At 41.8% G+C, this 17,519-nt stretch overlaps 1 protein-coding gene across 1 annotated transcript in view; it reads left to right on the top strand.

Annotated features, from left to right (window-relative positions):
- The window catches only part of LOC117367059 (period circadian protein homolog 2-like), a 31,121-nt gene extending 14,066 nt beyond the window's left edge, over window positions 1-17,055 (top strand). Inside the window, exons 2-3 of the mRNA XM_033959278.1 lie at window positions 7,656-7,806; window positions 14,473-17,055. Coding sequence (XP_033815169.1) covers window positions 7,656-7,806; window positions 14,473-14,610 — 289 coding nt within the window. The 3' untranslated portion in view covers window positions 14,611-17,055. The remainder of the gene's footprint in view (window positions 1-7,655; window positions 7,807-14,472) is intronic.
- Window positions 17,056-17,519: the final 464 nt, after the last annotated feature.

Genomic DNA, 17,519 nt, shown 5'->3' with positions numbered 1-17,519 from the left:
ATCACGTCCGATGCTTCGGATGGGGTACCGTTCACCACCACCCTCTGATGTCTACCGCTCAGCCAATTCCCAACCCATGTAGTTAGAGTGTCTCCTAATCCTATCGATTTCAGCTTGTTCAGTAATCTTCGATGAGGGACGCTATCAAATGCTTTACTGAAGTCCAAATACACTACGTCCAGTGACTCTTCGGCATCCAGTTGTCTAGTAACCCAGTCAAAAAAGCGAATCAGATTAGATTGGCAGGATCTACCCTGGGTGAACCCGTGTTGGTGTGGATCACGCAGTTTTTCTTCGTCTAGGATTGTGTCAATATTCTGTTTGATCAGTGTTTCCATGAGTTTACACACTATAGACGTTAGACTCACTGGTCTGTAGTTTGCTGTCTCTGTCCTGCAGCCCTTTTTGTGGAGTGGGATTTTCTGGGATGTAGGTTATCTGGTCCCATGGCTTTGTTTATTTTGAGTCTTGATAGTTCGTCGAAGACGCTACTGGGCGTAAATTCAAAATCTTGAAACGGGTCTTTCTGGTTATCTCCCGTCTGCAGCTGTGGACCAACTCCCGGCGCTTCTCGGGTGAATACTGAACAGAAGTATTGGTTTAGTAGTTCTGCCTTCTCAGAATCTGATTCCGCAAAGTTACCGTCCGATTGCTTCAGGCGTACTATCCCATCTTTGTTTCTTTTCCTGTCACTAATATAGCTGAAGAAAGTTTTATCCCCTTTCTTAATTTTCTGTGCTAACTCTTCCTCCATTCGGAGTTTGGCCTCTCTGACTGCTGTTTTGACAACTTTAGATCTGTCTAGATAGTCCTCTTTTGCCCCCTCTCTGCCTAAATGTTTGTAGGTGATAAATGCGTCTTTTTTCTGTTTAACTAGGTCTGAAATTTCTTTACTGAACCATTGGGGTCTTTTGTTTCTCCTGCGTTTACTTACTGTCTTTATGTATCGGTCTGTTGCTTCGTGTAGTATGGATTTCAGAGACGACCACATATCCTCCACATTGTCAGATTTTGCTTGTTTATGTAGCTCCTGATGGACAAAATCTCCCATGCGGTTGAAGTCTGTACCTCTAAAGTTGAGAACCCTTGTTGCTGTGTTTGTCTTAGGGAAACCTTTCTTGAGGTTGAGCCATACCATATTATGGTCGCTGGAGGCCAGTGTGTCTCCTACTGAGACTTCCGTGACGCTATCTCCGTTGGTGAGGACCAAGTCTAGTAACGCCTGGTCCCTGGTGGGCTCCAACACCAATTGCTTGAGACGTGCACCCTTTATGGAGTTTAATATTCTTTTGCTGCTACCCGTAGTCGCGGAGAGTTATGATTCAGACGTTCAAGTACTTGAAAGTATTAATGTAAAACAAAATATTTTCTAGAGAAAGGAAAATGGTAAAACCAGAGAGCATAATTTGAGGCTGAGGGGTGGGAGTCTTAAGATCAATGTAAGGAAATTCTTCTTTACGGAGAGGGTGGTGGATGCCTGGAATGCACTCCTGAGAGAGGTGGTGGAGAGGAAAAGTATGGGATGAATAAAGGATCAAGAATAAGAAAATAATAGTAAATATTGAAGAACTAAGGCCAGTACTGGGCAGACTTGCATGGTCTCTGTCTGTGTATGGCCGTTTGGTTGAGGATGGGCTGGGATGGTGTAGATGGGCTGGAGTGAGCTTTGACGGAGACTTTAGTAGTTGGAACCTAAACAAAATACCGGGCAGAGCTTTGGATTCTTCTCCAGAAATAGCTAAGAAGAAAAAAAAAAAAAAATTAAATTGAATAGGGTTGGACAGATTGGATGGACCATTCGGGTCTTTATCTGCCGTCATCTACTATGTTACTATGTAAGAGTCCATAAGCTATTAAGATGGACTTGGAAAAATCAATTGCTTATTCTTAGGATAAGCAGCATAAATTATGTTTTATTCTTTGGATCTTGCCAAGTACTTATGACCTAGGTTGGCCACTGTTGGAAGCAATGGACTTGATGGATCTTCAGTCTGTCACAGTATGGCAATTCTTATTTTCCTTTGTTCACATGGAAATTAAATACAGTTCTTCCAGTTCTCAGTACACTGTGCAAACCATTAGGTACTCCTCCTTTTCAATCTTCTTTTTTGAGTGCTCAAGCTTTTAAGACCATGGTACATGCTTAAGTTATATTTGGACTATTGCCATAGTTTTTTGATTATCCCTCCCCCCCAAAAAAAATAAAAATAACAAGGTGAAAACTATAAAAGGTTCAGAATATGGCAGCTCATTTACAATCTTTATTTGTAGCGCTTTAGTAATAAATAATAGCAGTAGTAGTTCTTGGACAAGATTAATGGTTAATCCTTTGATAAAGGATTTCCTCACCTTTTTAAACAAGCAGGTCACTCTAATTTTGTGGAATGCCCTTTTTCGGGTCATAAGGAAGGAGCCAAATTTTGTGTTTCAGAAAGAAAGTAAAATCTTGGCTGCTATTGCAGGGAATTAATTGTGCTTAATTGGGTAACCACTGATTTATTGCTGATTTGCTATGTATTTATTAGGGAGGGTGGAGTTAGTTTTGTTTTTATTATATACTTATTTGTGATTATATTAAGGTTTAATGACATTTTTATGTGTAGCCTAATGGTTAGAGCAGCAGGCCAAGAATCAAGGAAGCCACAGTTCAAATCCCATGGACACTGCTTATGATCTTAGGCAATATTACATAATCCTTCATTGCACAGTAACAAACATAGATTATAAGCCTTTTGGATACAGGGAAATACCTACTGTACCTTACTAACTTATCTAGAGCTACTATTGAAAAAAAAGCTTGAACTAAATCTAAAATATCTTCCACTATGGAAGCCACACTGGGCATCTTTATAAAGTTGGGAGGGTAGTGTATAAATATTTTAAGCTACTAAGTACAAGATTTAAAACAAACCGGAGAAAATATTTCTTAACACAATGTGTAATTAAACTGTAATTCTTTGCTGGAGAATGTGGTGAAATCAGTTAGCTTAGCAGAGTTTTAAAAAAGGTTTGGATAATTTTCTAAAAGGGACATCCATAGGCCATTATTGAGATGACTTGGGGAAATCCACTGCTTATTCCTAAAATAATCAGCATAAAATCTGTTTTACTATATGGGATCCAGCTAGGTACTTAGGATCTGGGTTGGCCACTGCTAGAAAAAGGTTGCTGGGCTTGATGGACCTTCGGTCTATCCCAGCATAGCAATTCTTATGTTCTATGTTACTGGGTGCAGAGATGCTCACCCACAAACCTACATAAGATAAATAATAAATAACTACTATGTTTCTCCGAAAATAAGACCTACCCCGAAAATAAGCCCTAGCATGATTTTCATGGTAGGTCTTAATATAAGCCCTATCCCCGAAAATAAGCCCTAGTCCCTGGATTCGACGGTAGCAGCGCTGCCCCCCGCTGCGCAGCCGAACCCCCACTGACTATCCTTCCCTCCCATCTGAACCCCGCTGACCGCTAGCCATAAATACATTCTTGCAGAGCAGCATCAGGCCAGCAGCACTCTAAACAGGTTGCTTCGCAGCCTTCTCATTGAAGAATTCCCTCTATCGCATCACTGATGATGTCATCAGTAATGCCTTGCAGTCCATGTGATCCACTTTGCAAGGCTCTCTCTGCAGTTCAGTGAGTTGTTTCCTTCTTCCGTCAATCCTATTTAATATGGTCCCTGTTCATGTATGGAAGTTTATATTTGAATCAATGCCTTCCGTTTTCTTCCTTGAAAAGTTCTTTTTCTCATCTCTCTTGCACTCCTGAGTGCATGAACTTGAGCCATGAGTAACGAATCCACATTTTACAGTGTTTCTTACACAGCAACATTGTACGATACACTTCTTCGCTGTTCTTATCACTGCTTGTCACTGATTTCAAACTTCTCATATATTATTGCTTTTTATTCCAATCACTCGATTGTACTACTTATATTTTCCAACTCTTATTCTCATCTAGGAGAATCTACTCTTCATATTATTGACTGCAATCAAGCATTAGCTGCTTCTTTGCAGGAAATTATATCATACAGATCATCTCTACAACTTGTTGTCTCTTTCGACTTTAACAATTTGGGGCATACTGTTTCCAGGGGACTAATGTTTAACAAGTTGCAAGCATCTTGTTTTGTTATATTTCGCCTGGGCTGTACTTCGTCAGTTGAGTCTCAGTTCTTCAATGGTTCCATTTTGTCAGTTTCAGTATTTTTTTCTCAATCTTTCGATTCAGAATAGCTGAAGCCACTCTTATTTTCTCCTCGGTTCATTTCTTTCACCTTTCATTATTGTCTGGAACTTGTATCCAGATGCTATAGGCCTCTCATGTTTTCAAATTTGCTTTTCTACAAAGCCTGCACTCCCACCATCCCATTCGGGTTAGCTTGGAGGTCACCCATATGTGAGAATATGCTGCCTGCTTGTCCTGGGATAAAGCAGTTACTTACCATAACATGTATTATCCAGGGACAGCAGGCAGATATTCTCACAACCCACCCACCTCCCCTGGTTGGCTTCCTAGCTGACTATCTAAACCAGAGGTGCCCACACTTTATGGGCTTGCGAGCTACTTTTATAATGACTAAGTCAAAATGATCTACCAACAATAAAATTTAAAAAAAACATAAAGCACAATGAAAGGCAGAGAAAATGTTAATTATTCATATTCTGGGTTTTTTCAAAGAGGTCACGGTAGATGACTCTATGCAATGTCACCTCGGTAACAAAATACAAAAATAGACAAATACACCCCCTCCCTTTTTACTAAACCACAATAGTAGGTTTTAGCACAGGGAGTTAAGCTGAATGCCTCGCGCTGCTCTCAATGCTCATAGGCTCCCTGCGCTAAAAAACGATATTACGGTTTAGTAAAAGGGAGCCATAGTGCACAATATAGACAGCAGATATAAATTCTCAAAACAGACACATTTTGATCACTAAATTGAAAATAAAATCATTTTTCCTACCTTTGCTGTTTGGTGATTTCATGAGTCTCTGGTTGCACTTTCTTCTTCTGACTGTGCATCCAATCTTTCTTCCTTTCTTTCAGCCTCCTGTATGTTTCCTCTCCTCCAGACCTCATTCTCTCCCCCAACTTTTTCTTTCTGTCTCCCTGTTCCCCCTTCTTTCTGTCTCCCTGTCTGCCCCCTTTCTTTCTTTCTCCGTGCTCTCCCCCAAGCCACTCGGTTTGCTGCCACCGGGGAATAGCCCCCAAGCCACCGCCGTCCCAAGCTTTCCCTGCAGAAGCGTCGCGCTGACCAGCATTCCGCTCCCTGACGTCAATTCTGACGTAGGAGAGGAAGTTCCGGGCCAACAAGGCATTTCTCCTCATTCCATCCAGCCTGAGCCCCATCTCTCCTTGATCCAGCATTTCCCTTCTGTGTTTGTCAGAATTACCATTCCACCTATTTTCCAGCATCACCCTTCTTTGTGTCCATCTCACCTATATCCCTATCTCACCACTTTTTCAGAATCTTCATTTGTCTCTGTCCTTGTCTTTACCCCATGTTCACCATTTGCCCTTTCAATGTCTTTATCTCCCCCCCCCCCACACACTTTTTCAGCATTACTTCTATGTCTCTGTTTCACCTCCTCTTCATGTCCCCTCTGTATCTCTATCCTTATTCAGTAGGTCCTGCTTACCCTTTCTCTTCTTTGTGTCACTATCTCCATTTTCAGCTTTCCCCCCTTTTCCTTTGTTACTGCACCCTGTAGCCAGAATCTTTCCACCCTCCCTCCACTCCGGCCCAGCCCAGTATGAAATATTTCCTTTTGTTTCCCTCCCCTCTCTCTTTCTCTCTCTCTTCTCCTCCCTCACCCACGAGTCCTGCATCTGGCCCTCTCCCTTCTACCTGCACCTGGCAACACACCCCTGCTCCGCGGCTTTCTTCAGCAACTCATCAGCAGCGGTGATCAAGACAAGCTGCCGACATCGAGGCCTTCCCTCTACGAGTCCCGCCTTTGTGGAAAAAGGAAGTTGAAACAAGCGGGACTCGCAGAGGGTAGGCCCCGACGTCAGAAGCTTGTGTCGATCGCTGCTGCTGAGTTGCTGAAGAGAGCCGCAGAGCAGGGAGTGTGGCCGGAAGCAGGTAGAAGGGAGAGGGAGATAGGAAGGCTGTAAAGCTTCGGAGCATGACACCGACCCCGGCCAGGATGATTTCTTTTTCAGGCTGCTGCCGCTGCCACCCCCCACCCGAAATGACAAAAACAGCCTAATGCCCGCATCGGCGTCTTTGACGTCGGGGAGAGGAAGGCTGATAGGCCCGGTAGATCGGGACGGCAACACGAGTCTATCACGGAGCCCGGGATGGGCTCTGCGATCGACTCACGTTGCCTTCCTGAGCTACCGGTCGATCGCGATCGACGTGTTGGGCACCCCTGATCTAAACTGAGAAGACTACACCCTGCGTCGGGCGGGAAGGCACTCGTGCAGGTACGGTCAGTCACAAACTTTCTAAAGTTCTTCAAGCAAGAATGCTTGTAGAGCTGTCCGCAGCAGGGCTCCGTGGATGACATCACCCATATGTGAAAATATCTGCCTGCTGTCCCTGGATAACAACTGTTATGGTAAATAACTGCTTTTGCAGCCCTTCAGATGGTAGAGATGAAGTCCCAGTCATGCAGTGGTGAAATGTAGTGACTGGTTTTAGGACCTGTGATTGCGAGGTACTACAAGGAGCCCTGTTTCATAGTTCCTTGTCAAGGACTATTGCTGCCATGACTAGGCGAGGTGACTTAAAGAAATATATAAATTAGAAGAGAGAGTCCCCAGGTAGTAGTGACTGAAAGCTTATAGTACTGGGCCTCAACCCTGGTTCCAGTTATGCTGAAAACTCAACAAATTTGGAGAAAACTTCTCCCCCACCTCCCGCCAATAAAAAAAAAAAAAAAAATTAGAAACAGGAAATGAGAGTAAACTTTGGTTAGAGAAAGGTAAAATATCAGAGCTTACTTAAAAACTGTGGAATCAATATTTAGCAGGACCGCTGCTACATAAAAATATTTGAATTTTTAACCAGCATATCTATAAATTGGATCACTTAATATATGGTAATAAGCTTATCATGATAAGTGATCAACATAAGGATAATTTATACAGATAACTTGTCTTCAGATAAGTTATTTATACAAGTTAGGATTGCTGTTTAGGTAGTTCATTTACAACAAAGTTGTCCACATAGCAGTTATTCACCCCTGAAACTCTTCCTGTTCCTCCTCAGATTATGAATTTCGGCTATGTATTGACTTATGGATAAGCTTTATCTATATTCCAGCAGCAGACTTTTAAAGCAAAGTAGTTATGCCACTAGTACACAATGCTTGACCACAAGTGCTTCTGTACCATTGAAGTGTATTCAGGCTCTTTTACCCAACTCTAACATAAACTTCTAAAACTGTTTTGAGTATGTGAGTTTAATGTTTCCAATGCTTAAATGTCTATACCTTTAGCAGGTTTTTAAAAATATGTATTAAATAATTTGGAATGCAGAAGGAAGAAACAAAATGTGCTTACAAATTTGGCTTATTACAATGAAAAATATTTGTTCAAATCTTTACAAAATTCAATAAACTGTGAAATATTTTAGCATTTGTTTATTCTGCAAAATAGATTGGTTTTATCTATATTTTCTAAATGGATATCTTTCTTTTGTTTAGAAATACAGAAACTGTTTTAAATAATGACAGAGAAAAGCTAAAGCTAATGCAGAAATGCCAGCCAAAGTTCACAGAGGATCAGAAGAAGGAACTACTTGAGATTCATCCATGGATCCAGAAGGGTGGACTCCCTAAAGCAATTGATGTTGCAGTAAGTTTAAATTTGGTTAGAATGCTTTGGGTCTATTTTAGACTATTATTTTCAACAGAATGTTAGAAAGAATTCTAATTGGGTGCACAGGGGCTTGAAATAACATAACATAACTTAACTTTATTCTTCTATACCGCCACAATCAGACGATTTCTAGGTGGTTTACACCGAAGAGAGCTGGACAGTCAGCGAAGTACAAAATACAAATAGCAAAAGTACAACATATTTCTTAAAAATAGTCAGAGTAGAATTATTGTTATTAATATAACTTCTATTTAGGAAATGAATTTATCAAACAATACAGTCTTAATTTCTTTCCGAAATGCACTGTCCAGGGGCAAATACACTGTTCAGGGGCAAAATAACTGAGAATTGAACAGAATGAATCCAGATTTGGTGTGGGGGAAGAAAGAGAGAGAGAGATCCAGAGGTTTGGCGAGCTAGGGAGATTTTGGAAGCTGAGGCTATGAAATCAAGCAGGTTTGGCAGAGCACAAGCATGGCTTTACTCACAGCAGTAGGATGAGAAAGAGATTTAGGGAGGTAATTCAAGTTTCTATCATTGATTAAAAGGGTGAATCAAAGGAGTATGCAAATGGTCAGAGTTGACATGATAATAATAATAACTTTATTTTTCTATACCGCCAACATCTAAGGAGTTCTAGGCGGTTCACAGAAAAAGAGGACTTAAAAATTCAGCGATACAGGGTCTTTATCTGCCGTCATCTACTATGTTACAACAAAATACGTAAAAAAGCACAGTACAATGTTACATTTAAAAAGCATGTGATGTCATTGCGTTGACATCCGTGTATTTCCGGATGCCCTCCAGCCACAGCCCCGAGTTTAGTATGCCATGGCTTTAAAAAATTTGCGGGATACTGGCTTAGACTCACTAACAGACTGAAAATTCACAAATTACTCACAAAATAAGTAGATCTGAGAGAGATCCAGAGATTTGGAGAAAACCACCACTAATTGAGATTCCACTAACAAACATTTCATCAGCTGGCTCTCTTGACGTTCACTAATCACCCTTTACTTACACTTAGAAACTAACCATTCATTTACTGCTGCACTAATTCAAGGTAACCTCTTTACCACATCCACCTTCCTTACAAAGTGACCCTGCAGTCTACCTGCAATCCTTCCAGCACTCTGCAGGCTATCCCCCTGACCCAGGCAGACCTACCTTACCCCGGGCATCATTTCCTCTTCAAGTCTGTGGCTCCATTACACATTCTCCTCTTGATTCTGACCTTACCCATTCTCCCGCTCTACCCCAAACTACTGCATTCCTAAAACTCACATTGTCCACTTTTTGAATTCACCACCTCACCATTCCTTCTGTCACCCCCTTCCTCACAGCTCTAAGGCTTCAACAGTTTCTACCACTGATTCAACCCTCCCCATCATGTGTGACTGTATCTCGCCTGCATTGTAATCATTGCATCTCTCCTACTCTTCTCCTCCTTTTACTCAATGCAGGGGACATCAACCCCAATCCTGACCCTCCTAATCAAGTCTCACCCTACTCATGCAGATCACACCACAACATCTCTAATCTTACTTCTGTTCTTCTCTACCTTTCTCATGCACCTTGTGGAATGCCTGCTCTATCTCCAACAAGCTCACTTACATCCACAACCTCTTTATCTCTCACTCTTTCACCTGCTTGCATTAACTGAAACCTGGCTCTGCCCTCAAGACTCTGTGTCAGCTGCCTGCCCTATGTCATGGTGGTTACCACTTCTCTCATACACCCCACCCAGTTAGTCATAGAAGAAGGGTTGAGCTGTTACTCCCGCCCTCCTGTAGACTTCAACCTCTTCTCCCATCCCACTGTTACTGCTTCTCCTCTTTTGAAGTCCACTTTGTCTGTCTGTTTGCCGCCCTCCCCCCCCATATAGTGGTTATTTATCAGCCCCCTGGTAAACCCCCTGTCTTCCTTTCTCACTGACCTTGACTCCTGGCTCTCTGTCTTTCTTGAATGTTTGTCTCCTTCCCTCATCCTTGGTGATTTTAATATTCATGCTGAGGACACATCTGATTCCTAAACCTCAAAGTTTCTTGCTCTAATATCCTCATTCAATCTTCAACTGTGCTCCAATACCCCCATACACTAGAATGACCACTGCCTTGATCTTTTCCTCTTCTCTGACTTCTCGATTGCCAACTTCTCCAACTTAGTTCTTCCCCTCTTTGACCATCATCTCATAACCTTCAAGACTCATCACCCTCCCCTCCAATCATGACTGGTCCTCACCAATACTTTCAGAAATCTTCAGGCTATTGATCCATGCATTCTTTCTGCCACTGTCTCCCATCTCCTCTCTGACACTATGCTATGTAAATTTGTCAATGAAGCAGCCTCTTCTTATAATACTATTCTCTTCTCTGCTCTTGATTCCCTCGTTCCTCCTGTGTCACATTTGGTAAGCCGCACCAAACCCCACCCTGGCTGACCTCTAAAATCCACTACTTACGTTCCTGTGCCCAATCTGTGGAATGTCACCGGCTGAAATCCCATGCTAATGCTGACTTTGTGCATACACTTCAAATTCCTGCTCACCTCTTTCCAATCCACCATTTCGCATGCAAAACAAGACTACTACACCCGCTTGATCAAACCTTTGGCATCTCTTTGCTACATTCCTCCTATACTCAAAATGCTCTCACCTCCAACTCCTCTTTCTCTTTCTCCCTAGACTATGGTAGAATACTTCCATGACAAGGTTCACAAGATCAACCTTGAGTTCTCAACTAATTCGTCTCTGTCTCTCCCCCCCCCCCCTTCCATCTACCCTGCTGACCCTCCATCAACCCCTGCTGCCTTTTCTTCCTTTGCTGAAATCATGAAGGAGGAAACTGCACATTTTCTCTCTTCCTTCAAACTCACTATCTGTTCCCCTGATTCCATTCCCTCTCATCTACTCATCACCATCTCTCCTACTGTCATCTCTTCTATCTGCCATATCCTCAACCTATAACTCTCCACTGTACTCTCCACTCCACCTGATGCCTTCAAACATTCTGTAGTTACGCCACTCCTCAAAAACTATCGCTGGTCCATACCTGCCCATCAAACTATTGCCCCATCTCACTCCTCCCCTTCTTATCCAAACTATTAGAACATGCTATCTACCACCATTGTCTTGACTTTCTTTCATCTTGAGCTATCCTCAACTTTCTTCATTCTATAGAAACTGCCCTTGTTAGAGTCTCTAGTGACCTACTCATGGCCAAATCCAAAGGCCTCTACTCCATATTCATCCTCCTGGATCTATCTACAGCATTTGACACTAGATCACTGCCTCCTTATCAAGGGCCAATACTCAGATTGGCAATGGGTCACGAGCGGAGTTCCGCAGGGGTCGGTGCTGGGACCTCTACTATTCAATATATTTATTAACGATCTGGAAACGGGGACAAAATGTGAGGTTATCAAATTTGCTGATGACACCAAACTCTGCATCAGGGTTAGAAACACGGAAGACTCTGAAGACCTACAAAAGGACCTAACGAGACTGGAAGACTGGGCAAAAAAGTGGCAAATGAGTTTTAACGTGGAGAAATGCAAGGTCATGCATGTAGGGAAAAAGAACCCGATGTTCAACTACAAAATGGGGGGAACACTGCTAGGGGTGAGTAACCTGGAAAGGGACTTGGGGGTGATGGTCGACTCATCACTGAAACCATCGGCGCAATGTGCGACAGCCTCAAAGAAAGCAAACAGAATGCTGGGCATCATCAAAAAGGGTATCACAACCCGGACGAAGGAAGTCATCATGCCGCTGTATTGCGCAATGGTGCGCCCGCACCTGGAGTACTGTGTTCAATACTGGTCGCCGTACCTCAAGAAGGACATGGCGGTACTCGAGGGAGTGCAGAGGAGGGCGACTAAGCTGATAAAAGGTATGGAAAATTTTCCATACGCTGACAGGTTAAAAATGCTGGGGCTGTTCTCCCTGGAGAAGAGGAGACTTAGAGGGGACATGATAGAAACCTTCAAAATCCTTAAGGGCATAGAGAGAGTAAATAAGGACAGATTTTTCAAACTGAGGGGAGCCACAAGCACTAGGGGTCACTCGGAGAAATTGAAAGGGGACAGGTTTAGAACAAATGCTAGAAAATTCTTTTTTACGCAGAGGGTGGTGGACACATGGAACGCGCTTCCGGAGGAAGTGATAGGCCAGAACTCTGTACAGGGGTTCAAGAAGGGTTTGGATAGGTTCCTGGAGGATAAAGGGATAGAGGGGTACAGATAGAACTTGAGGTAGGTTATAAAAGTGGTCAGAAACCACTTCACAGGTCGCAGACCTGATGGGCCGCCGCGGGAGCGGACCGCTGGGCGAGATGGACCTCGGTCTGACCCAGTGGAGGCAACTTCTTATGTTCTTATGATATACTGTCCTCGCTTGGGTTTCAGGGTTCTGTTATCAAATGGTTCTCTTTCTATCTTTCCCATCACACTTGTAGCATAAGCTCTGGAGGATTCTTCTCCGTAGCCATTCCGCTATCAGTCGGAGTACCTCAGGGCTCTGTCCTAGGACCTCTTCTCTATCTACACTTCTTCCCTTGGTACTCTAATCTCCTCTCATGGCTTCCAGTACCACCTTTATGCAGTTGACATGCAAATCTACCTCTCTACACCTGAAATTTCTAGAACCCAGACCTGAGTTTCAGCCTGCATGTCTGACTTCATCACCTGGATGTCTCACCACCACCTAAAATTATTATTATTATTTTTTTTTTTTCCAAAAGTTTATTGACAAAATGCAGAAAGATACAAAACCATGAACAATGCAAACAACCACCCAAACACTCACAATCCCCACCCCACCAAAGGTCATACTGGGATTCTTCAGTATGAGACAAAACAATCCAAAGCAGAACAAAACCCCCCTCCACAACCCCTCCCACCTCCCCTCCCACCCCAACCCACCAACCCATTTGTGTGCAGAAAACCAATAAGAAACCACAAAAGTAGCTGGGTGAGACTACTAGGAGGCCGATGGCCATTTGATGTATGGATCCCAAACCTTCAAAAACTGGGAGAGGAGATTATGCATAAGAGCTGTCAATTTAGACATACGAAAAATAAACGCTAGTTTTCCCAAGAGATGCTGCCGAGTAGGTGGGTCCACTGTGCAGCCAACAACAGTCTGCTAGCTGTAAACAAATGAAAAGCCAAAGTCTGACAGGAGCGTGGCAACGCCCCATGCGGCATATGCAATAAAGCGCTGCCCATAGATTTCTGAACAGGTATATGAAAAATTTCCATGAGAAATTCGAACACCATAGTCCAATAGGGGGCCACTTTAGAGCAATCCTACCAAATGTGCAAAAACGTACCTCTTTGCCCACACTGCTGCCAGCACAAGTCAGAGGTGTGCGAGTAAATATGGTGCAAGTAAACTGGTGTAAGATACCACTGGTAGAGCATCTTATATCCATTTTCCACCAAGGAGCTAGCAATTGAGGGGCGCAGCAAGTGCTGGAAAAGAGTGGCCCACCATCGAGCAGGAAAAGTCCGCCCCAGCGAAGTCTCCCAAACCTGAATATATTTAATTGGGGGGGCATTTTGGGAAGTAAGTGCCTTATAAAAGCGAGTAACACATCCCCGATCACAGCTGCCACTCATGGCCCATTCCAACAAAGTTTCCGGGATCAACAACTCGGCCAGGGCTCTACGCTGAAGAAAGTCACAGACCTGGTGATAGCGAAAGAAATCCAACTCCCCCAAATCGTAGGCCTCCTGAAGGTCCGAGTAGGAAACAATCTGACCCTCCTCAATAAAATTCCCCAGATCCGCAAGACTACCACCACCTAAAATTAAACATGGCCAAGACTGAACTCCTGAGCTTTCCTCCTGAACCTGCCTCTCCCTTTCCTTCATTTTCTATTTCAGTGGATAATGCCCTCATTCTTCCTGTCTTGTTGACCACAACCTCGGGATCATCTTCAGCTCATCTTTTTCCTTCCCACATGCCTTTTTTGGGGGAGGAAGGGGATGATTCGGGGGTGGCGCCTGGCACAGATAGAGGCCTCCATTGACAGGAGGGAGTGGGCAAACCTCCTGCTGATTTTCGCTGGCATGGGCGAGGTCAATCCCCGGTGCCAGTTCATCGGGGAGACAGGGAGGGCTTTCATCGGTAGGGGGTGCTTTTTTCTTTTCTTTTTTTTAATGGGGCACATATTGTGCATGTGTAACACATGCATGTCTGTGCACATTATAAAAAGTGCCAGTAAGAAAGGTAAGCAACTGGTCTTGACCAGTTGCTATTTTTTGATCGCTTTTTTTATGCATTACCAAGCGATGGTAGTGCATCAATTGCTCAGTTAGTTTGCATGGGGTTTTAATATTAAATAGCTAATTTGCATGGCCAGATTGAAAAATGGGTGATCAAAGGGAAAAACACGAGTTGAACTGTTTTGTGCATCAGGTTGACAGTTGTGATCATTGCAAAAGCAGTCAAAACTGGTTTAATGACAATTGCTGACTTAATCTAGCTCTTAGTCAGGAATGGCCACTGGAGGAGGCTTGATTAAAACTTATCCTTTTTTATTTTAGTAATTAATATATTCAAGTTTAATGGTGTTAGAGAAATCAATGCTGGTAATGAGTGAATGACACTTATTGAATGTCCAACTTTTCTTCTTTAAGGAATGTATCTACTGTGGAGATTACATGAAAGGCAATATTTCCTATGATGATGAAATTCAAGACTTCGATCTTCATGGAATGATTGAACCCAGTGAAGAAAATGGTTTGTCTTCCATGAGTCTTGAGCCTGAACAATAAAGTTAATTACGCAAGCTGCAAGCATAACAGCACTGATGATAAAAAAACAAAACTGGAGTGTTAAACTGGAATGTATATTATATTATCTGTAAATAACTTCTAATGAAATCTGTGTACAATTTGATTTTTTTATATTAAGGAAACCTTCATTTCTTACTAGAGAAGGGTTGAAATATTGTAGTTATGCTGGACCACCTTAAACTCCTTCACCAAATAATAGAATCTGAGTTCATGATTTCAGTTTGCAATACAAAAGAGGCAAAAGACTGGAATCCAGTGATCTACTATTTATTGGACTCTATTAGATTTTATTGACTTCATTGCATTTTAATAAATAGTACTTCAAGATCATTGGATTCTACAGCCTATTGCCTCTTTTGTTTTGGACTTCCAATTGTTACCTGTGGAATCTTTGGGAATCTTCTTGTTTGCTTCAGTTTGCAATAATAATCTTTAAAATCAGATGTCAACATATTAGCAATAGAATCAGGCACTTAACCTGTAGAATTCTGATGATCATTCAATGATCATCCCTGCCTAGGGGAACATCTCACATTACTTATGTAACATATATTATGGTAAATCCAGGATGAATTTTATGACTTCTCTAATTTTTTAGCATAGTCTGCAATTGCAATCATGTAACCAGTTGCCAGAATATGGAAAAGATTTGCAGTTCCAAATCTTAATTTGATCTCTCCTTTAGATATTCTTTCAAACTGTAATTTTGTTATTGACAGATAAAAATGATGCTTACATGAAATTTGTGAAGGTTTTACATGGTTTAAAAGGTATTTCAAAAAGTTGTTTGAAAAAGTTATTTAACCGCCTATTCCAGAAATATGACTTGAGTTTTCATGAATAATCTTAACCAGTACACTAGAAGTTTTGTTTACACAGTTTTCCTGTAGTTTTCTATTGAACTGGTCATTAGGAAGATTTTCAGTTTCTAATACGAGTTGTTTAAAAACTTGGCTATTCCTTTACCTTGCCATCTCTGTAAAATTCAAAAATAGTGATTTTCAACTGTTAAAATACAGTACTTTTATATTTAGAGCAGTCTATCTGCTTTCAAATATACTTTGTGCATTAGACATGTTGAAAGCATCACACACTACACAGTAACCAAACATTAGACACAACTTTTGGATATAATTTATCTGTTTTGCAGCCTGATGAACAATGAACATTATTTTGAGCTATGTGGCATTTTTGAAAAACTTATTATGAGAAATCTGTTTTTTATTATTACCACTTTCTTCAGTATTTCTCTTGGCTTGCACAAAATGTTGATTACTATTAAGCACCAGTATAAAGTATCCCAGAGTAAAAATGGATTGTATGTTATACTAAAGGTTTCCATACACAGCCAGGTTAGCAATGCCCAAAAGGTATTTATATTCTGGGGGAGGGAGAATTAATTATCCAATTAGTTTGAAGTGTCTGTCTTCATAAGTTTGTCAGTCTTCTTTAAACTAGTATGGCTGCTTGACTTTTATGTGTGTGTTCAGTTTCTTTGGCAAATTAATTTTGTTTATTTAGGAGAAATGGTGTGGCAGCTGTGTTAGTGCACTCTTTTAAGATAATATGTAGAAATAAAATAGAACAAAAAGAATCCAAGCGACACCTTTTTTATTGGACTAATTAGAGCATGGTTAGATTAGCTTTGGAAGGTAATCCTTCAGATCAGATATAAGCTTATCTTTGATCTGAAGAAGAAGACGGATTACCTTTGAAAACTAATCTAACCATGCTCTAGTTAGTCCAATAAAAAGGTATCACTTGAATTCGTTTTAGCACTGGTCGCAGTGGTAAAAACTGCTATGGTTTTGTAAAAAGGGGGAGGGGGTTAACAATGATTCTTACATAGAAAACAATGGCAGATAAAGGTCATAATTGTTTTATCCAGTCTACCGATCCATACCATCTACTACCTCTTTCTCTCCCTAGGAGATCCCATGTGCTAGACCTACACATTCGTCAAAACGTTGGATATAATCTTCATCTCCAACACCACCCTTTCTGTAAAGAAGTATTTCCTTAGGTTACTCATAATTCTGTCCCCTTTTAACTTCATCCTATACTCTCTCATTCCAGAGTTTCTCTTCAGTTGAAAGAGACTTGCCTCTAGTACCTTTATACCACAGAGATATTAAATGTCTCTATCATATCTCCTGTCTCCCACCTTTCTTCCAAAGTATTTTATTTTATTTTTTTTTATGTCTGTGTCATGCTCCTATCCACTTTGAAGGCAGGTATATAGACCTCAATATGTATAGTTTGAAAGAAAGGAAGGAGAAAGGAGATTATGAAAAATTCTGTAGCATAATTGCATAGAAGGTGAGTCTCTTTCAACTGAAAAGAAACTCTGGAATGAGAAGGCTTAGGATGAAGTTGCTGTAAAAGGAGTAACCTAAGGAAATTCTACTTTACAGAAAGGATGTTATCCCAGGACAAGCAGGCAGCATATTCTCAACAGTGGGTGACGTCACTGATGGAGCCCCGCAGCGGACAGCCTCAAAAGCAGACTTGCTTGAAGATCTTTGTAAGAGCTTCCAAGTGCTGCACTGCACATGCGCAAGTGCCTTCCCGCCCGAGTTAGGGCACGCGTCTCCTGTGAGGTACCTCAGTTCAACGTTTTCCACAGAGCCGAGAAGTCCTCTTCTTTTAGCTCTGCAGCCTTCGTTGCCTTCTCTCACCGCGGCTTTTTTATTTTATTAGTCGCTGTGCTTGCGTTTCACTGTGCTTTTCTTTCTTAAACAATTTTTTTAAAAAACAAAACCTTTTATTTATTTTTTTTTCTTCCGGCAGCGGCCTTCCGGCCTAGGCCTGGCCGCTCACCTCGTTCGGTACGTCGGCCTTCGTTTTTTTCTATGTCCCGGCCTCTAACTGGATTCAAAAGTGTAGCC

This window comes from Geotrypetes seraphini, chromosome 9 (genome assembly GCF_902459505.1).
Source record: "Geotrypetes seraphini chromosome 9, aGeoSer1.1, whole genome shotgun sequence".
NCBI lineage: Eukaryota > Metazoa > Chordata > Amphibia > Gymnophiona > Dermophiidae > Geotrypetes > Geotrypetes seraphini.
Note: the sequence above shows the minus strand (reverse complement) of the source record. Positions and strands in the feature narration are given on the sequence as shown.